Here is a 21,788-nt window from a genome sequence, read left to right as displayed (position 1 = left end):
TGGCACTCAAAGGGTTGACGGTGGATAGGCAATGGCAAACATTCAAAGGCTGCATGGATGAACTACAGAATTTGTTCATCCCAGTTTGGCATAAAAATAAAACAAAAACGGTGACTCAACCGTGGCTAACGAGGGAAATTAGGGATAGCATAAGATCCAAGGAGAGGACATATAAATTGGCCAGAAAAAGCAGTAAACCTGAGGATTGGGAGCAGTTTAGGATTCAACAAAGGAGGACAAAGGGATTAATTAAGAGGGGGAAACTAGAGTATGAGAGTAAGCTTGCAGGGAACATAAAAACTGACTGTAAAAGCTTCTATAGATATGTGAAGAGAAAAAGATTGGTAAAGTCAAGCGTAGGTCCCTTGCAGTCAGAATCAGGGGAATTTATAATGGGGAATAAAGACATGGCAGACCAATTAAATACATACTTCGGTTCTGTCTTCACAAAAGAGGACACAAATAAACTCCCAGAGATGTCGGGAAAGATAGGGTCTAATGAGAGGGAGGAACTGAATGAAATCAGTATTTGTAGGGAAATAGTGTTAGGGAAATTGATGGGATTGAAGGCCAATAAATCCCCAGGGCCTGATAATCTACATTCTAGGGTACTTAAGGAAGTGGCCCGAGAAATAGCAGATGCATTGCTGGTCATCTTCCAAAATTCTATAGACTCTGGAACTGTTCCCATGGATTGGAGGGTAGCTAATGTAACCCCACTATTTAAAAAAGCTGGTGGAGAAAAAACGGGGAATTATAGACCGGTAAGCCTGACATCGGTAGTGGGGAAAATGCTAGAGTCCATTATAAAAGATGTAATAGCAGAGCACTTGGAAAACAGTGACAGGATCAGACAAAGCCAACATGGATTTACAAAAGGTGACAAGGATGTCTTGCTGCAGTTGTACAGGGCCTTGGTGAGACCACATCTTGAGTATTGTGTGCAGTTTTGGTCGCCTTATCTGAGGAAGGATATTCTTGCCATGGAAGGAGTTCAGCGAAGATTCACCAGGCTGATACCTGGGATGGCAGGAATGACGTATGAGGAGAGATTGGGTCGATTGGGCTGGTACTCGCTGGAGTTTAGAAGAATGAGAGGGGATCTCATTGAAACTTATAAAATTCTGGCAGGACTGGACAGACTGATGCAGGGAGGATGTTCCCGATGGTCGGGGAGTCCAGAACCAGGGGTCACAGTCTAAGGATAAGGGGTAAGCCATTTAGGACTGAGATGAGGAGGAATTTCTTCACCCAGAGAGTGGTGAACCTGTGGAATTCTCTACCACAGAAGGCAGTAGAGGCCAATTCATTAAATATATTCAAAAAGGAGTTGGATATATTTCTTAAGGCTAAAGGGATCAAGGGGTATGGGGAGAAAGCAGGGACCGGGTACTGAACTTGGATGATCAGCCATGATCGCATTGAATGGCGGAGCAGGCTCGAGGGGCCGAATGGCCTACTCCTGCTCCTGTCTTCTATGTAAATCATGCTTGACTAATCTACTGGAATTTTTTGAGGATGTAACTGGTGAATAGATAAGGGAGAACCAGTGGATGTGTTGTATTTGGACTTTCAGAAGGCTTTCGATGAGGTCCCGAATAAGAGACTAGCGTGCAAAGTTAAAGCACATGGGATTGGGGGTAAGGTACTGACTTGGATAGAAAACTGGTTGGCAGGCAGGAAGCAAAGAGTTGGAATAAACGGGTCTTTTTCCGAGTGGAAGGCAGTGACTAGTGGGGTACCGCAGGGATCGGTGCTAGGACCCCAGTTATTCACAATATATATTAATGATCTAGACGAGGGAACTAGATGAAATATCTCCAAGTTTGCAGACGACACAAAGCTGGGTGGGCGTGTGTGCTGTGAGGAGGATGCAGAGAAACTCCAGTATGATTTGGACAGGTTGGGCGATTGGGCAAAGGCATTGCAGATGCAGTATAATGTGGATAAATGCGAGGTTATCCACTTTGGTGGCAAAAACAGGAAGGCAGATTATTATCTGAACGGCAATAGATTGGGAAAAGGGGAAGTGCAACGAGACCTGGGTGTCCTTGTGCACCAGTCGCTGAAGGTAAGCATGCAGGTGCAGCAGGCAGTTAAGAAGGCAAATGGTATGTTGGCCTTGATAGCGAGAGGATTCGAGTACAGGAGCATGGATGTCTTGCTGCAGTTGTACAGGGCCTTGGTGAGACCACACCTTGAGTATTGTGTGCAGTTTTGGTCGCTTTATCTGAGGAAGGATGTTCTTGCCATGGAGGGAGTGCAGCGAAGATTCACCAGACTGATACCTGGGATGGCAGGAATGACGTATGAAGAGATATTGGGTCGATTAGGCTTATATTCTCTAGAGTTTAGAAGAATGAGAGGAGGTCTCATTGAAACTTATAAAATTCTAACAGGACTAGACAAACTAGATGCAGGATGGCTGTTCCCGATGGCGGGGGAGTCCAGAACCAGGGGTCACAGTCTAAGGATAAGGGGTAAGCCATTTAGGACTGAGATGAGGAGGAGTTTCTTCACCCAGAGAGTGGTGAACCTGTGGAATTTTCTACCACAGAAGATAGTTGAGGCCAATTCATTAAATATATTCAAGAAGGAGTTAGATATATTTCTTACGGCTAAGGGGATCAAGGGATATGGGGAGAAAGCAGGGACAGGGTACTGAATTTGGATGATCAGCCATGATCGCATTGAATGGCGGAGCAGGCTCGAGGGGCCAAATGGCCTACTCCTGCTCCTATCTTCTATGTTTTTATGTTTCTATTGTTACAATTCAGGCTAATAAGCAGATTCCATAAGCAGACGAAGACTCCTATGATCCAGAACCTCTTGGTATGCTTATTTTGCACAGATAACACTTCAAATGTAAACTCACTGGCCTCTAAATTACCGAATGGCCATTGAGACCCACTTTTTCATGGATTCATTGGAACTACAACTTTTCCCTATGTTGTAAGTGGACTAACATACCCCAGGACTAACAATTTCCCCTTATTTATGGTGTAACACATCAGAGACGATATGAAATGCCCATCTGTAATACCCTGAAAGACAGTATATACCACAATGTCAAGCCATTAATTGTGGACTAAAATTAATTGTAAGATAATTACACACACAGATGAAGAAAAGACACAACAAGAAACTAATAGGACCATACTTGACTTACGCAATAAAAAAAATTTTGTAATCAGTCCAGGATTCTTGGGATCTTTTCAGCAGCTTTCAATTGAGTCTCTGATGGAGATTACATGGGAGATTGTACACAGAATCACTCCCACCCCCGCCCCCAATGGCACTCATCATGGCTACAGTAGTGTAAAGCAGAGAACTAGGACTCTCAGGGCTACTCCTCAGCTATATGCTTGTCTTCACTTTGATATACAAGGTTACCTGATGATCTGACCAATTCTTCTCCACGGCCAGACAACCAAAACACCTCCAACAATTAAGTAAATATGGTATAAACAATAGTCTCCTGTCCATCTAATGATCCATTCGCTTTTGAAACCATTCCTATGTCTGACTGGCATGAGCTAGAATCTACAAATAAAATACCTTTAAAAGGACGAATAACTTGACTACCACCCAGAATTAAACTTCGGCATCCTGGTTAATCTACAGATCAAAGTGCATGGCTGTATCTGGCAGGCAGCTGGGCTCCAATCGTCATTCTGAACTTTATTAATGTTACACAGCTTCCATTTTCAATCATTATTTCTAAAACATACTTATCCTGTGTGTGTGCGCGCAATATAAAAAACACATCCAAAATGTTCCTTATTTGATGTAGAATGAAAACTACTTTTGACACAGATTTCACACAAAGTTAAGGCTCCCAGAGGTTCCCATGTATCCAGGAAAACACCATTTAAAAATTTGATTTGCATTGGGACAACTCCACCATTGCCAGTCCAAGTCAATTCACTCAGCAAATACAAGCATTCCAGCCCTGTTCATGATCACAAAGAATGGCATTCAAATGTGAACAAAAACCAGCTGCGAGATATTTTTCACAGTACAAGCATATGCTTTAAACATAGAAAATAATCTTGCATGTTTCTAAGATTGGTCATGAGTTTGAAGCGCACATGAATAACTAAAACAGCCTTTACTCCCTGTGAACATAATTACTTAATGCCACCTTGCAAAAACGCAGCACATTTGCCAATGAGCAATATTGATAATCACGACACTGCTCTGTCCTAACTAGAGAAAGAAGCATCCTGTCAAGGGACATGAAAAGGTACAAAAAACAATCCAGATGATCCAGTACAATGGATCCATCTAACCTCACCTTTATCACAAACCACAACACAAGAGAAAAACAACAATTTAACTCAGATAGCAGATTGAGGACAATTGCAGTTTTCTGAGCTCTTACCAAAGCCTGGCTAACATTCCCACCAGTGGCTAGGGATTTGAAGTGGCTGCTGTTGTAAACCAGCTGAACTTCTGCAATGTCCACAATCTCCAGCTCTTCTTGACTATGACGGTCCACCACATGTAGCTTCTCTGCACTGTCCAGCAGAGCCAGTGTCCGAGAATTGATCCACTGTGGGCAGAAAAAGGGAAAGTTTACGATGAATTCTCCCTTTCTGTTCAAGCAAAACTTGAAGAGTACCCAAGCCCACACATTTAGGCCTAGAAATTCGGTGGGCTGCGCCACCATTTAGCGCCTAAAGAGGGCACTCAGTGGCTTTAGCGCCACTGGCCACGCCTCCCGCGATATTTAGCTGGGGCGCTAATGGCAGCGTTAGCCTGTTGCGCTGCGCCGCCACTGATGACGTCATCGGTGTGCGCAGCGACCTGCTACCGCCCCGATCGCGATATTTGACAGCGACCGCCTCTGTAGCGCCGCTCGCTAATCGCGCCCGGTTCACGGGGCCTACCTGTGGTGGCAGTGGCGCAAATTGAGGTGCGGGGCGGCTGTTTTTTTTCGGCGGCCGCCTGCCAGCACCTCTGTCCCTGGCCTGCTGTTCTCCCCCCGCGGCATTGCCGGCTGTTTTCCGAGAGCCCGGCACTTCCCCTCAGTGCCGGGCTCTTTTGCCGGCACTCGCGATCGCTCATCGTGCTGGTGCAGGCCCCTCCCCCTTAAGAATGGGAGGAAGGCCTGCAGTACCGCAGCGCGCCGTGCCGCAGCGTGTGGCGCTGCGGCATGTTGCGCTGCGATATTCAGTTTCAGCACCCTAAGAGGGACGCGGAGCGCCTCGAGCCTCGCCCCGTGTCCCTCTTGGGGCGCTCAAGCTGAATTTCCGGCGATCGCTGCTGCTCCGATCGCAGCGCAAAATCTGGCGCCCAGGCGAGCTTGGCGCCCCATTTGCGGCTCCACCCAATTTCTCCCCCTTAGGGCCTGCACTTGCAGCAATTTTCCACTTGCTAAAATAGTTAAGGAACCAAGAGAAAACGCATTATATGAATTGATTACCTGATTATTTTTTCTTATTGTCTGAATATTGCTGCAAAGCTTTATTCCTGTTCTTCCCAATTCCTGATTTTGCAGCACTTTGCACTAACTATGGCTGAGAGGATGGATAGACAGCCTACTTATAGATCTCTGCCCATTCCATTCTATATTTTATTGTATTGCAGCCGCACTGCCACAGTGAGTGTTAGTCAGGATTTAACTATCCCTTTTCTCCCTCTGGGGATGAACTTTGAAACTCCCACAATGAGGCAGTTCCAATAGTGAGCTCAACAGTTTGTGGGGGAAATCACAGGCATGGATGCACATCCATATCACTACATACTGGTGCTCCAATGCTGCACAAACTTTTTGGCAGGACCTACTTGTCTGTGTTTCCTGGATGTTCCCTGAGCATCTATAAAGCAAAACAAAGCACGTACAGAAATAAAAAGTAGGAATGGAGGTGGAACCAGTACATTTTTGGAACACCAGATTTGACTGAACTCCTTTAAAAGGGCACAGGAAGTGACAATGCACTGAATGGGAATGGAAGGATAATGGTCTGATACCCACTCCACTCAGTTTCAAACTTCATCCAGAAACAAGTACCAACAAGATAGGTCTCCCTGCAGGGGGAGGGAAAGTCCTCAGCAGATTCTCCCCAATTGTGGTCACACACCAGCACAGCCTGGGAGCAGGGTATGCACAGTAGGGCTACATAAGTACATAAAGGACTAAAAAACGAGAGAAAATGTGGGGAACATTCCTTTCCCCAAAATTTGTCCTTCATTGGATGCTAAATATCCCCCCAAAAATAAAAGTAAATCAAGTGTGTCTGTATCCAACCAAAATGATGCACTCAGCAAATTTTCACCAATTCCAGTTACTGAAATCCTAATATTGAAATTGGTCTGTCTGTACACTTTGGCCCAAATAGGTACTGGGTGGGGTTTCGGAGCAGGGGAGAGGAGTTATGGTCGGGGTCTGGGTTTCCCCGAACGCCATGGAGGTGTGTGGTTTTTTTGGGACAGATTCCCCGCCCAAAAGCCACTGCCTGTCGGACGGGGAACGCTCCAGAAAAGGCTGCAGCCCAGGAGGAGGTAGGTTTAGTGGATGTTGGGGATAGAGATCGCTGGGCGTGGGGGGAGGGGGGAGGGGTCGAAGAGGGATCTTACACAGAGATGGGGGAATCGGGGGGGGGAGAGTCAGAGATCGAAGGGAGGTCAGAGATCGGAGGGTCGGGGAGAGATCGGGGGAGGGTCGGTGATTGGGGGGGGTGGGGGGAAGAGATCGTAGAAATGGGGGGGGGGGGGGGGGGGGAGGCGGGGTGGTGTGTTTACAGGTTAGCTTTTTGGGCCAGGAGGAAACACTCCTGTTCCTCCTGGCCCACAAGCAGAGCTGCAAAGGCACTTACCTGATGGATCCGACCCTTCTTGCCTCCTTTTACCTGCCAGGTTTCCCGAGCCCAGGGAAACCCGGCAAACATGGGTTAAAAATAGAAATCCTGTTAAATTGAAGGCGTGTAGCCTCTTAAAAAAATTTCAACGACCAACCCGCCTCCTGAGCGCGGATTGGTCGCCCGCCCCTCATCCCATCCCTGTGAAAACCGGAACTGGGCAGGTTGGGTTCCGGTTTCAGATTTTTTACATTTTAACTTCCCACCTGACCCAAACTCACCCATTTTTGGAGGTTAAGATTACCCTCTTTGTCTTACAATGCACACCTGGTAAACGCTGACATTTCACTCCTATTTGATTAATTTTCTCTACATATGTAGACAAATCTGACTTAGGCTGTGTGCCCACCATAGCAAAGGAGCATTAAAAGAATAGGCCAAGTGTGCGTGTGAAATTTGTCTGGTGCATTTCAGACAGGACATGCTGCCACGTATGTAATATTCATCTCTTGTATAAATGGCATACACAAGGCTCAACGACAGTTAAATAAATAATTACTAGCCACTGACCAACGCTGCCAATACTTGTAATCCAAGAAGATTACTCAGGATAGTCGTCATTGAGGCTGGTAACAAAACGCCTGCAAGAAATACATTGCATCAAAATGCATTCCAAGGGCCTACTCAAGAACCAAAAGGAAAAACCAGGGGGAAAAAAAAAAATCAAGGAAGTTAATGCTCATCTCAAATTCAACATAAAAATCTACCAGTTTCATCAGAAGAGATAGCACCTCAGGAGTAGAAGGCAAAAACTGGAGAGAAAATTTAGACTGAAAAATACAGGATTTACTAAAAGTATACCTTTTATATAAAAGTAATAGTGAAAGATAAGCCCCAATTGTATGTTATTTCAGGATGGCCTAATCAAACACCAGCAGACATCGGTACAGATCTCCACTGCTGCACGGGTGCACTGGAACACTTTGCTTCTCTACCCACTCTGAGTGTTACATGACTCACACCAGCATGAGCCTCACACCCAACAATCAGTGCAGAAATTACAGGAGGGGGAGACATTTTAAAAGGCTATTGAATATAACTTTTTAAAATGTATTAAGAAATTGACTACTGTACACTAATATAACTAGCAAATGGTTCTGTATAGTTTTTTAAAGTCATTTTGAGTTATTTAAAATCGAGTTACTCACAGGTGTTGGACTAGACACTGAGTAAAAAGGATTATTTTGTGATAAACCCATTTTTAGCTGTAGTAATCAAACTGCACCAGGTTACCACTCTTAAATATATCAAGGAATTTTTTTAAACGCAAAACTTTTTTTGAAAAATTTATGTTCAAAAATGCTGCTCAATTGTGCTGGTTCATGGAAGATTTTACGCTTGGCAATATGCAAATGAGTTCAAGTGGAAACTTGAGCAAAAAAAACACTTCTTCAAAACTAGTGCAATCTTGGGCGCAATTTGCTCATCGATTGCGCCCAAAGGGGAAACTCTACACCTGGAATTTAACTGCCCGACAAGGTAAGAACTCCATTCAAATAGTGCAAATAGGAGTGCAATTTACTTTTCAGTATGAGATGCATCAAAATCACAAAGTCTTGACACGTCTGTTGACAATTCCAGCAACCGCTCTTGCTTTTTTCTGTTTAGTTTTCTCCAGGTGTTGTTGATTCCAGACAAAGATACATGTACAGTTCGGATCCAAGTCCAGAAGTTGAATGCATTAATTAATATTTAGAGTCACCATCTTTATAGTAACAATTTTTGCATGTCATGCATAACTGAGTTTCTCATCATGACCATGGAGTTGACCATCTATATCACGACCATCCAATCAGTCAATTTTCCTCTTGTTTATTGGTTGACTGTTTAAGTCTCTGTTTAGCTCCTTTCTAACTCACTATTTCCTACCTCTGCTCCTCACTAATCATAATACATAAAACCACATTCCAGGAAACAAAAAAATCTGCAAGATACAGCTGCCTTGATTATTCCTCACTCACCCATTTTATGCCCTAAAAAATAACATTTATTCCATTAAAACAAATATATAATTTACCGAAAACCTGACTCCAATATCTCTCCGCTCCCCACCAACAGCATGATGCAATCTTCCAGGCTTCTGAACATCCTGGATGCTGGGTACAATCTTCCCAGCAAACCGGGCAAAATCACAGGCACACTGTGGCTGCAGGATATACAGTAATTCACCAGCACCTCCCTCCCTGTCACCTCTACCACCAAGAAAGACAGCAGCAATGTCGTGGGAACACAGTCACTTCCAAGTTCTCCTCCAAATCACACACCATTCTGGTTTGGACATATATCGCATGCATTCAACGTCAATGGGTCTCTACCATGGAATTCCCGACCCTACGCCATTGTGGAAGCACCATCATTGCACGGACTGTGGAAGCACCATCATTGCACGGACTGTAGCAGTCCAAGGAGAAGGCCCACCACAACCTTCTCGGGGCAACTAAGGATGGGCAATCGATGTCACCAGGCCAGCACCATCCACATCACCAGAACAAAAAAAAGGGAATTAACATTCTCCATCAACGAGCCCAGGACTACAATTCCCATGAAACATCTCGGGTATCGTTAGCAGTAAAATTCCGAGGCGACCCCGCGTGGCCATCTCCCTCACCACAACCATGCCCACTGGAATTCGCTGGCTTTATTAGCAGAGAAACATGCAAGCGTTATTTTCCCAATATACCCACCTCTAATGAATGACTTGATCATTTCCTTCATGCTCCCACCAGCCAACAAATACATGGCAGTTGCAAATACGCATGAATGTTTCCTTTGATATTTGGACATTTAAAAGCATTCAAAATAGAAAGGCAACTCTAACCATTGAACCAGCTGGTACAAATTTGCACCAGTATAGTCTCTTGCCAGTTGTGTTTAGTCTCCTGATGGAGATTACCAGTAAAGTCACCACCAGGAAAGCCTCCGCGAGAGCACCAAAACATACAAGGCCAAACTCAGCAAAAACTCTGCTGCAATGTCCTAATTCATTAATTTAGAACATGAGGAGAAATGTCAGATCAAACTTCAAAAAAAATCAAAGCAGCTTTATCCAATTTAATTTTGCTGAAAAATAAAAATTAACACTCATTTATTTCCCACTGAATATAATTATAAATAAAATGCAACCTGACCAGCCTTATAAAATAAATACCACCATTTATGAGGCAAACTAAAACTTATTGTGGGCAAGCTCTGATCAGACAAGTGCCAACCAGAACTGGGTTGATTGTGGCCAGCAGACATTCAGACTTGAAAGGCAGTAAATGGCCTCACTGCATCACCACTGCCAGTACTTTTTTTGCGGATGAGAGATGGTGTCCAGAGAATTTTTTTAAAAAGATACTGCATAAAAAACATACCCCTCAAAAAGCAAGTGTTTTAAAAATAGAATTAATGTATGAAAAATTCAGAAGCAGTAAGCGACTCTCTGGCAGCGATTTTGCAGGCACTCAGGGGGCGGGTTCAGTGGCGGGTCCGCTGTCAAAATCAAAATGATTGACAGCGGGTTGAGAGCCCACTCCGAACCCATCTCCATGTAAGTTTCCAAAGTGTTGGGTCTGCGATTGCAGAACAGACCCGACACCAAGCGGCGGAGGAGGCATTTAAGACAGTTAAATGCTTGTTAACTACTATTTTGCCAGCCTATTTCTATTTTACCACATTTTTAACGAGGTTCTCGTCGTTCAGAGATCACGTCAGGTAAGTAGATCGGGAGTTCAATCGAGTTGAATGTAGTATAAAATCTAACATTTCACATCTGTTCACTTTCCAACGTCAGAAGTTGCTGATTTCAGGATTGGGAAGACACGTTTGATCTTTATTGAGGCTGTAAGTGGGTGATGTAAACTCTATATCAACTGTCACCTTCTTGGAATAACCTCTCTCCCCATTGACAGATTGCTTCTAACATCTCATCCTCACCTGCCATATATAACAGCAGAATAGGAACCATTTATACTCTCTCACCCTGGTCCTCAGAATCTGACCACGATCAGCCGCAGCAACAGCAGAACAAGGCACAGCAGCAGCACCAACAAGGAGTGCCAACCTTCTCCTCGACCACCTGCTGCTGCACAGGGCAGAGGGCATCAGCACAGGGCTGCACCGTGCCGCAGGAGATACACCCAACACAGGGTTTACAGGCAGAGGATGAGCTTCCTCAACATGACTGAGCAGCAGTGCCAAAGGAGGCTGAGACTATCAAGACAGGTAGTCGCAGACATTTGCACAATGCTCGATCAAGACCTGCAGCCCAGCAGAGAGGGTGGACACCCCTTACCAGTGGCTGTCAAAGTCACCACCAACCTCAACTTCTTTGCGTCAGGCTCCTTCCAGGGATCTGCAGCAGGCATTAGCGGCATCTCCCAGTCGGCCGCCCACAGATGCATCACGCAGGTCACCGATGCTCTCTTTGATAAGTCTGCCAATTACATCCACTGATAAAGCCAGTGTTACCGAGCAGGCGCTTGGCTTTGTCAATCTGGCTGGCTTCCCACGGGTGCAGGGAGTCATCGACTGCACACATATAGCCTTCAGGGCACCCCATCAGAACCCAGCAGTATGTCAACCGCAAGGGCTTCCATTCCGTTAATGTGCAGCTGGTGTGCAACCATAGGAAGAGCATCATGCATGTGTGCTCCAAGTTCCCAGACAGCTGCCATGACGCTTACATCCTGCACCAGTCCACTGTCCCTCCTCCAAACAAACTTTCCAGCTGGCTCCTTGGAGACAAGGGCTATCCCCTGAAGACGTGGCTAATGACACCTTTGAGGAGGCCATCAAACGAGTCTGAGGAGTGTTATAATCAAAGCCACATTTCCACCAGAAGTCTCAGAGCATAGGGTTGCTCAAAATGCACTTCAGATGCCTGGACAGATCTGGGGAGCCCTTCAGTACACACCAGACAAGGTCTCGAGAATCATCGTTGTCTGCTGTGCCCAGCACAACATAGCACTGCAGCAAGGATTAGCGCTGCATGAGGCACAAGGCGCAGAGCGCACAGCCTCTTCAGAGGGGGAGGAGGAGTAGAATGAGGTCCAGCATGAGGAACAACTGGAGGCAGCGGCTGTCCTAATGCGACCAGAACACAAGAACATTGCTGCCCACGATGCCGGGGATGGCCTAATCAATGCCAGATTCACCTAACTTTATGCAGCAGACATGTAGCTGCCACATGCACATGAAGGTTGGCATCACCCCACTTCAACACCATAGAGCATCTCTACAATGAACTGTGCATTCCTTGCACCGTCACCACCATTGCTGGACATAAAAGGCACCCTTACACTTCACTCTGCCACTTGCAATTGTGAGCACACATATTGCAATGAATGCAAACATTCAGAAAAAAATAATTTATTACAACAAAGTAAAAGAACAGAAACTTGACATTCATTTATAGCAAATCACCTAAGTGACTACCCTTGTGACTATTTATGTGGGATCTTTCTTTTACACGTGCTTCTACCCCTGTGGCTTCAGCAGATGTAGAGGAGCCTGCTCACTTCCCTGCTGTGCCTGCTTAGACGCCTTTGGCGGTCATCCTCTGGGTTTTGGAGCCCGTGAGGGCCTCGCCAAAGTCTGCTCCTCCTGCGGCTGTGCAGGGGCAGATTCGGCCATCACTGTCCAGGGATGCATCTGGGGCTCTGACCGAGGGGTTGGCAAGAGGGGTGGAAGTTTGATCGCTTGGAGAGGAGCCCCCACTTCCATGTCCCCTCCCACCATCATCCCTCTCATGGGCCGTCCGCACTTCACTGCTAGCAAGTAGATGGAGAGCACCTTGCTGCACATCAGTGGGGCCATGAGGGCCTATGTCTGTACTGATATTACTCATAACAAGGACGTCCATGAACCTCTAGTTTCTCTCCTCAATAGATGCCCATCTAGCCTCCATAGATGACCATCTATTTAGAAGTGTTACCATGTTCTCTCGAGTCTGACGATTTATGTCCTCCATGGAGGTGACCAACCTTTCCATGGCAGAACCTACAGTTGCCAGTGCATGCGCCATGGCATTGCTCATATTTGAGATGGACTCCTCCATTCTCTGCACACTCGCAGTCACCGTGGTTACAAACCCTGTCAGAGCCTCCTGAACTTGTTCCTGAAGCTCCAGGATCGCGCTCTTCCTGGATGGCCCCCCGAGGCTCAGCATCTGCATGCAGCTCAGCAGAGCTAGAAGATTCCTGCAGCCTCCGATGAGGAGTCTCCACTGCTGTCCCTGTCCCCACCGCTATCCTTGTCTCCAGCATCTGATCTTGCTCACTTGTGACTTCTGATACACCAGGTGACAACACTACTCTATCTCGCATAGGACCCGAGGTGTGCGTCTCTGCGCTGGTGCTGGGTGCGCTCATTTCTGCTGACACTGCTCCCTCAGAGGCTGGAGGATCCTCTGAGGAGTGCTCCTGCTCTTCCTCCTGGACAGTGGGGGGGGGGGGGGGTCCTGTGGGAGTGTAACGACATGAGTTAGACATGTGATGTGTAGACTACAGACACATTCCATTAAGCACATGATTAGCATTCAATTTCTCTTGACATCAGACCCCATATGAGTCACTCACGAATGTAAACTAAGATGTATGGAAAATAATTCTGTCACCAGGTTGTTCTAATGAGCCCCTCTCTCCATCCTCCACTTCAGGCTGGTCAACGAGTCCTGTTATGTCCAGTGCTGCCTCCTCAGCGTTGGTGAGCACAGCCAATGATGGCGGTCCGCCTCCTGTTCTCTCCCTCTCCTTGTGGGCTCTCTTTTCCTGCAATGAGGGAAACAAGAGAAGAGAAGTTTGAGTGAGAGTGATGGAATGAGTGTAAAGAATGGATGGGATAGATGTTTAGAGGGAGGCTATGATGGAGTGGGGTGCCAATACCAAGTTCCCTCCTTTTGAGTTGTTAGTTGTTGTCATTGCATTGCGATGAGGGTGAGTGTGAGGGGTACATTGTAAGATGGGACTGTGATTCTGTTCATAGGGTGATGGTGCAAGGGATGTTGGGGAGAATAAGGATGTGCAGGAGTAGCGTTGGCAATGCAGAGTGATGGAAATGTGATGACAGGCATAGCAGAATAAAGGTAAGTGTGCTTTTATACTCACTTTTCCTGAACGCAGAAGATCATTAAACCTCTTCCTACATTGACCTCCTCAGCTATTTCCATCCCCAGGGAATAGAACCTCCATGCGTCCTCTGACTCCCTCCCCAAGAACATGGAGGGAGTCATCATTGACGTGTGGCACAGCCCTTTGTCTAGCTGCAGTCATTGTTGCCTGAACCAGCACTCAGGAGCATTAAATCAGAAGAGACCAAATGGGGACATGGCCCCTTTAAATATACCGGCAACAAACGCGTCATCAGGTGACGTCACCAGACCCGCACCTTGTAATTGAGCCGAGTAACCTGCAGGGCGGGCTTAACAAGCCCAATCAACGTAAAATCCTTTTCGCAGAGCGGCTGGAGCCGGGAGCGGGACCTGGACCCGGGAGCGGGACCTGGACCCGCCAACAACCACTCACTGCGATCCCGCCTATGATGGCAAAATTGCGGCCTCTGCGTCAGGTCATGCCAAATTAAGCTTAAGTGATGAGATTGAAGAGACTTGACCTTCAGTCTCTAATTTCAATCCATCATCCACAATCCTATCAAGATGACACAAAAAAAGCAAATATAGATGTGCACATACACTTAAATTAGGGAGTTGCGAGGGTGGGGGGAAGAGCAGGCTGTTTTTCAATAGATTCAGTTTATGAAAGTATTCATAAAATTTCAAAAATGTTCAAAACCATTATCAGAAGGAATGGATTTTATATGTTCTGTCACGTCAAATTAAACAGTGTGAAGGCTGAGCTTCAGACACACTGCAGTCATCCACTGTCTGTAACAAAACATGAATAGCCAATTCGCACTAATACTGGGGATACAGGCGCCATCTGGTGACTAGATGGTGAAACATCAAAATTATCAAAGACGGTCTAGTTTCAAAACACTGATGCTCCTTAATTAGGACCAGATCAGAGTTACTTAAGGGAAGGTATACAGAATATTAAGGGCAACACTTCCCTTTTACTGATTCTGTACGCAAAGTAATAAACTGGGAAACGTAGCCAAATAATGGCCCGGAATTTGCAGTCAGCGGCAAAGCAAAGGCGTTCGTCGCTGGCCCCGAAATAAGTTTCGCACAAGGATCTCGCAATCCCTGTGTCGAGAACTTCGAGTTTTCCAACATTTAATTCAAGTATAGTGGGGATCCTCTTGTGCGAACTGCTGTGACGTCAACAAGTTGTCTACGCAGCCAATCAAAACATAGAATTCTCGCAGACAGCGAACAAAGAAGTTAGTAAGCAAAACAAAGATTGGGGCTCTCACATGGGGAAAAGGCAAACCTGAAATAAAGATGGAAAAACTTTTTTTTTTTTTTTTAAATGTAATCTTTTTTTTAAAAGTTTCTTAAAAATTGTCATTTTTATTAAATTGGACAAATTTCACAAAATTAAAATTAGTTTTCCAGGCCCTTAACCTTTGTTCAGCAGTCAATACGCTGTTAAACCTCAGTTACACCTAATCCCTTTGGGTCTAACTTTTAGTTTTAGATGCAGCATGCTTACTGTGGAAGAGCTGAAGTTTGTCAGTTTCTCTGATTTGGGTGATTACACAGATTGCCGGCTCTGTGGGGGGTGCGGGGCACAGTGCAGCCTGTTTCGGAACTGTCAGTGACAGACTACAACTTCAGGATTTCCCCATGCTCAGTTCAAAGGTGGAATGACAGAGAACACTGCCAGTTCGCCGTCATCCCGACTACCAATTCTGGGCCATTATTCAACAATTAAGGATGACAGAACTGCACCAACTATAGTCACATGCATTTCTGTTCCTTACAGGGACAAGCGTGGCAGGTTTATTTTGCAGATTGGGAACAGTTAAAGCACTTTGACAAGTTGCAAGGTTCCAGGTAATAGATATGTACTTGGCTTTAATCAACAAACGCAATAACAGAGTCAGGCAATAAATTATAGCACTGGAGAGGGATGGCGTAGTTGAGGGGCCAAAGGCAGAGTCAATTTGGTTAGAATTAAGGAACAACAGAGAAGCTATCATGCTACTGGGTGTATACTATAGGCCACCAAATAGTGGAAAGGAGACAGAAGAGTAAATTTGCAGGCAAATTACAGAAAGATGCAAGAACTAGAGAGTAGTGATAATGGGGGACTTCAATTATCCTAATATAGACTGTGAAAATTACAGTGTAAAGGGCAAAGAGGGGGAGGAATTTGTTAAATGTGTACTAGAGAACTTTCTTGACCAGTGTGTTTCCAGCCCAACGAGGAAGGCAACAGTGCTGGATCTAGTTCTGGGGAATGAAGTGGGGCAAGTGAAACATGTTTCAGTGGCAGAGCATTTGGGGAACAGTGATCATAAAATATCAAGTTTAGAAAAGTTATGGAAAAGGACAAGGTATCATCAAATGTAAAAATACTTAACTGGAGAGAGGCTAACTTCAGTGAATTGAAAAGGGATCTGGTCCAGGTGGATTGGAATCAAAAATTGGTAGGAAAAACAGTAATTGAACAATGGGAGGCCTTCAAAGAGGAGATGATTCGGCTACAGAGTAGATGCTTTCCCATGAGGGGGAAAGGAAGGGCTTCCAAAGCTAGAGCTCCCTGGATGACTAAAGATATAGAGGTTAAAATGATACAGGAAAAGCAAGCTTATGGAAATTATACAGTTCATAATACAGAAGAGAACCAAGTTGAATATAGAAAGTACAGAGGAGATCTAAAAAAGGGAGCAAGAGGGGCAAAGAGAGAGTATGAGAATAGATTAGCAGCTAATATAAAAAGGGACCCCAAAAGTCTTTTACTATTTGTGTTTCTAAAAGGGTATTTAAGGAAGGGTGGGGCTGAAGACAGAGGGCATGGCTTTTTTTATTCATTCACTGGATGTAGGCGTCACTGGCAAGACCAGCATTTATTGCCCATCCCGACTGAGGTACTAAATGAGTACTTTGCCTCTGTTTTCACTAGAGAAGAGGATGCTGCCAATGTATTAGTAAAGGAAGAGGCAGTAGCAATATTGCACAGGATAAATATAGATAAAGAGGATGTACTTAAAAGGTTGGCACTGTTCAAAGTAGAAAAGTCACCCGGTCCGGATGGGATACACACTAGGTTACGGAGGGAAGTAAGGATGGAGATGGTGGAGGCTCTGGCCACAATTTTCCAATCCTCCTTGGATACGGGGGTGGTGCCAGAGGACTGGAGGATTGCAAATGGTACAACCCTGTTTAAAAAAAAGAGGGATAAACCCAGCAACTACAGGCCAGTTAGCCTAACGTTGGTGGTGGGGAAACTTTGAGACAAAATTAATCAGCATTTAGAAAGGTATGGGCTATAAATGAAAGTTAGCACAGATTTGTTAAAGGCAAATTGTGCTTGACTAACTTGATCGAGTTCTTTGATGAAGTAACAGAGACGGTTGATGAGAGTAGTGCAGTTGATGTTGTGCATATGGACTTTCAAAAGGCAGTTGATAAAAGTACTGCATAATAGACTTGTTAGCAAAATTAAAGCTCATGGGATTAAAGGGACAGTGACAGTATGGATACAAAATTGGCTAAGGGACAGAATCCAGAGAGTAGTGGTGAATGGTTGTTTTTCAGACTGGAGGAAAGTATACAGTGGTATTCCCCAGAGATCGGTATTAGGACCACTGCTCTTTTTTATATATATTAATGAACTGGACTTGGGTATACAGGGCATAATTTCAAAGTCTGCAGATGATATGAAACTCGGAAATGCAGTAAACAATGAGGAGAATAGTAAGAGACTTCAGGAGGACAGACAGACTGGTGAAATGGGCAGACACATGGCAGATGAAATTTAATGCAGAGAAGTGTGAAGTGATACATTTTGGTAGGAAGACTGAGGAGAGGCAATATAAACTAAATGGTATAATTTTAAACAGGGTGCAGGAAGAGAGAGACCTGGGGGTGTATGTACACAAATCTTTGAAGGTGGCAGAACAAGTTGAGAAGGCTGTTAAAAAAGTAAATGGGATCATTGGCTTTATTAATAGAGGAATAGAGTACAAAAGCAAGGAACTTATGTTAAACCTTTATAAAATACTTGTTAAGCCTCAGCTGGAGCATTGTGTTCAATTCTGGGCATCACACTTTAGGAAGAGTCATAGAGTTAGAGTCATAGAGTTTTACAGCACAGAAAGAGGCCCTTCGGCCCATCGTGTCTGCGCCGCCCATCCATCCCTGTCCAGTCTAATCCCATTTTCCAGCATTTGGTCCATAGCCTTGTATGCAATGGCATTTCAAGTGCTCATCCAAATGCTTCTTGAATGTTGTGAGGGTTCCTGCCTCCACCACCCTTTCAGGCATTGAGTTCCACATTCCAACCACCCTCTGGGTGAAAAAGTTCCTCCTCAAATCCCCTCTAAATCTCCTGCCCCTTACCCTGAATCTATGCCCCCTTGTTATTGACCCCCCCACTAAGGGGAAAAGTTCCTCTTTATCTACCCTATCTATGCCCCTCATTATTTTGTACACCTCAATCAGGTCCCCCCTCAGCCTTCTCTGCTCCAAGGAAAACAACTCCAGCCTGTCCAGCCTCTCTTCATAGCTGAGGCGCTCCATCCCAGGTAACATCCTGGTGAATCTTCTCTGCACCCTCTCCAAAGCAATCACATCCTTCCTATAGTGAGGCGACCAGAACTGCACACAGTACTCCAGCTGTGGCCTCACCAGCGTTTTGTACAGTTCCATCATAACCTCCCTGCTCTTATATTCTATGCCACGGCTAATGAAGGCAAGTATCCCATATGCCTTTTTAACCACCTTATCTACCTGCTCCGCTGCCTTCAGGGATCTATGTACATGTACACCAAGGTCCCTCTGACCCTCTGTACTTCCTAGGGTCCTGGGAAGAATGTCAAGAACTTGGCGAGGGTGCAGAGGAGATTTACGAGAATGGTAACAGGGATGAGGGACTTCAGTTTTGTGGAGAGACTAGAGAAGCTGGGGTTATTCTCCTTAAAGCAGAGAAGGTTAAGAGAAGATTTGATAGAGGTTTTCAAAATCATGAATGGTTTTAATAGAGTAAATAAAGAGAAACTGTTTCCAGTGGCAGAAGGATCGGTAACCAGAGGACACAGATTTAAGGTGATTGACAAAAGAACCAGAGGCGACATGAGTAAACATTTTTTTTTCCCCCACACAGTGAGTTGTTGTGATCTGGAACGTACTGCCTGAAAGGGTGGTGGAAACAGATTCAGTAATAAATTTCAAAAGAGAACTGTATAAATACTTGAAGGGGGAAAAAATTACAAGGGGCTATGGAGAAGGAGCAGGGGAATGGGATTAATTGGATAGCTCTACCAAAGAGCTGGCACAGGCACAATGAGCCGAATGGCCTCCTTCTGTACTGTATCATTCTATGATTCTAAGAAAAGATCCAGGCAGAATTGCAATATTTCTTGCAAGTGCCAACTCCCCTCATCAGATCCACACTATCCACTTTGGTAGGATGGATTGGTCAGTCCAGTACACCAACATCTACACAAATATCCTTCACAGGTCCTGCTTTGCCTGGGAAACAGGTACATTTGAATGGTGACAGGCATGGTTTTGGTGAAGGAAAGACCCCAGATTCCATTGACCATAAGGATAGCAAGTGTCAGCAATAAAATACTTCAGTAATCTAAATTACATCACAGTAATGAATATTATTTATAAAGTAGTGGAAAAAAATTCCTGAATGATTTTTCTGTGTGGCAATGCCCCTTTTCCAGTTTCTCTAATATTCCGCAGGCAGCTTGGTCAAAGACTGGAAAAACTTTTATAAAGAATCTAGGGAAAAGACTTTGTCTGGCCCCTATCTGTATTACAACAGGGTGTCTGATGGTTTCATAAGGTCAAAGGCAAAAGGTTATTGAAGGCTAAGGTGGCTCTCTAGTGTAATCACCATAAGTGGCACGTACCTTTACAGCTCAGCTAGTTTAGAAAGAATTCATAAATAAGAACAGAGCTCCATGGAAGCAGACATGGTGAGGGCATGTAAACCCACGCAGATCCCTTAGATTGACCTCCGTGTAGGTTTTCTGACTCGCTAAAGGTTTTTTTTAAGTGTTTATTTTTAATTTTTGCTTCGCAATGGCAAGCAAACAGTTGGAGACCAAGAAAAACACAGGAGTTATTAAAAAAAAACTTCCTCTCGAGCATCACTGCAAGGTAAGGAATTGCATACAGCCAACACAGAATAGGATAATTTAATGACAAATGCGCACACAATTATAAAATCAAAACGTACTGTTAAATTGATGAGATCATAGTGCAGGTGCAGCTGTTTCTGCTTGCTAACGTGTATAGCTCCAGAATCATCTTTCTTCACCTGTAAAGATTACAAAAAAATAATCATCGAACAAATTACTGTTGCAGACAGGCTGTTACTGTACACACACACACGTCAAAACATCGATGAGAATATTCAACACAAACAGATATGAGCACAAACAAAATGTTTGCCTGCATGAACAGTGACAGGGTCCCAAAAATTCTGCAGCACACCAAGGCCAATTTGTGTGGGTACCAAATTCCACAGCATGAGAATGCAGTTTCAGTGGTACATCAGAGGCTATAACGTTGTAGCCCTATCTACGTCCTACGCGCCCTATGGCTGCAGCTCCTCAATGGGATCACAGAATCAAGTATTATGTTACTATTATTACATCTTAACGTAAGTGTATACAAGTTTGATTTTATTGGGTCAGATTTTGTGTTGACAGTAGTTACAAGTCTAAATACAGCAGAACTCTCATTCTTATTTTGCAGATGCAATTTATAATTCATCAAAAGGAGCCAACAGTGTTGATGGAAGAGAGCAAATCCTACAAGATTCGAGAAAATCTGATGAAATATTTTTGAAAGCTGCTCTGAGTGCTTGGTCACTAAAAATGTTGCTAGAAATACAAACCATAGGAAATCTTGCCACATTCGCTTACAATATTTCTGCGCACAGGGATTAAAGGGAATCATCCCCAATGGCAGCGTGTTGAATTGCAAGGACCAAAAAGGTTCCAGTTTCAATCTCTGATCGGTTAGTTGATCACAATCTATCTCAGCATCCCCTGGGCTGTGTGGGGAAGGAGGAATATCAGAAAGAGCTCCACCCCTAATTATTATCCATTGACTCCTCCTGAAACATACTCATGTGGCGATGTCAAGCAACAACAGGATTGGCAGGCTGTAACTAGTGGGGTGCCACAACGATCAGTGCATGGGCCTCAGCTATTTATAATCTAGATTAATGACTTAGATGAAGGGACTGAGTGCAATGTATCCAAGTTTGCTGATGATACAAAGCTAGGTGGGAAAGTAAGCTGGGAGGAGGACACAAAGAGCCTGCAAAGGGATAGAGACAGGTTAAGTGAGCAGGCAATAAGGTGGCAGATGGAGTATAATGTGGGGAAATGTCAGGTTATTCACTTTGGTAGGAAGAATAGAAAAAAAATGATGAGAAACTATTAAATGTTGGTGTTCAGAAAGATTTAGGTGTCCTCGTACAGGAAACACAAAGTTAGCATGCAGGGTACAGTAAGCAATTAGGAAGGCAAATGGCATGTTGGCCTTTATTGCAAGGGGGTTGGAGTACAAGAGTAAGGAACTCTTACTACAATTGTACAGGGCTTTGGTGAGACAACTAGAGTATAGTGCCGTTTTGGTCTCCTTATCTGAGAAAGGGCATAAATGCCTTAGAGGCAGTGCAACGAAAGATCACTAGATTGATCCCTGGGATGAGAGGGTTGTCCTATGAGGAGAGATTGAGTAGATTGGAGTTTAAAAGAATGAGAGGTGATCTCATTGAAACATATGAGGTTCTGAGGGGGATTGACAGGGTAGATGCGGAGGGGTTGTTTCCCCTAGCTGGAGAGTTT

The 21,788-nt window shown here is 44.7% G+C and overlaps 1 protein-coding gene across 12 annotated transcripts in view; it reads right to left on the bottom strand.

Moving 5' to 3' along the window:
• vps8 (VPS8 subunit of CORVET complex) overlaps nt 1-21,788 on the bottom strand; it is a 957,961-nt gene that overhangs the window by 879,867 nt on the left and 56,306 nt on the right. For 11 of the 12 annotated variants that reach the window (XM_085985671.1, XM_085985669.1, XM_085985662.1 and 8 more), the window contains 2 exons: nt 20,165-20,245; nt 4,385-4,555 (listed from right to left, as the gene is read on the bottom strand). In XM_085985671.1, coding sequence (XP_085841797.1) covers nt 4,385-4,555; nt 20,165-20,245 — 252 coding nt within the window. The remainder of the gene's footprint in view (nt 1-4,384; nt 4,556-20,164; nt 20,246-21,788) is intronic. The other variant, XM_085985666.1, reaches the window with a different exon arrangement.

Source organism: Somniosus microcephalus, chromosome 4 (genome assembly GCF_052327205.1).
Source record: "Somniosus microcephalus isolate GS21.2 chromosome 4, FLI_Smic_1.0, whole genome shotgun sequence".
Taxonomy (NCBI): Eukaryota; Metazoa; Chordata; class Chondrichthyes; order Squaliformes; family Somniosidae; genus Somniosus; species Somniosus microcephalus.
This window is presented reverse-complemented; position numbering and strand designations above follow the sequence as displayed.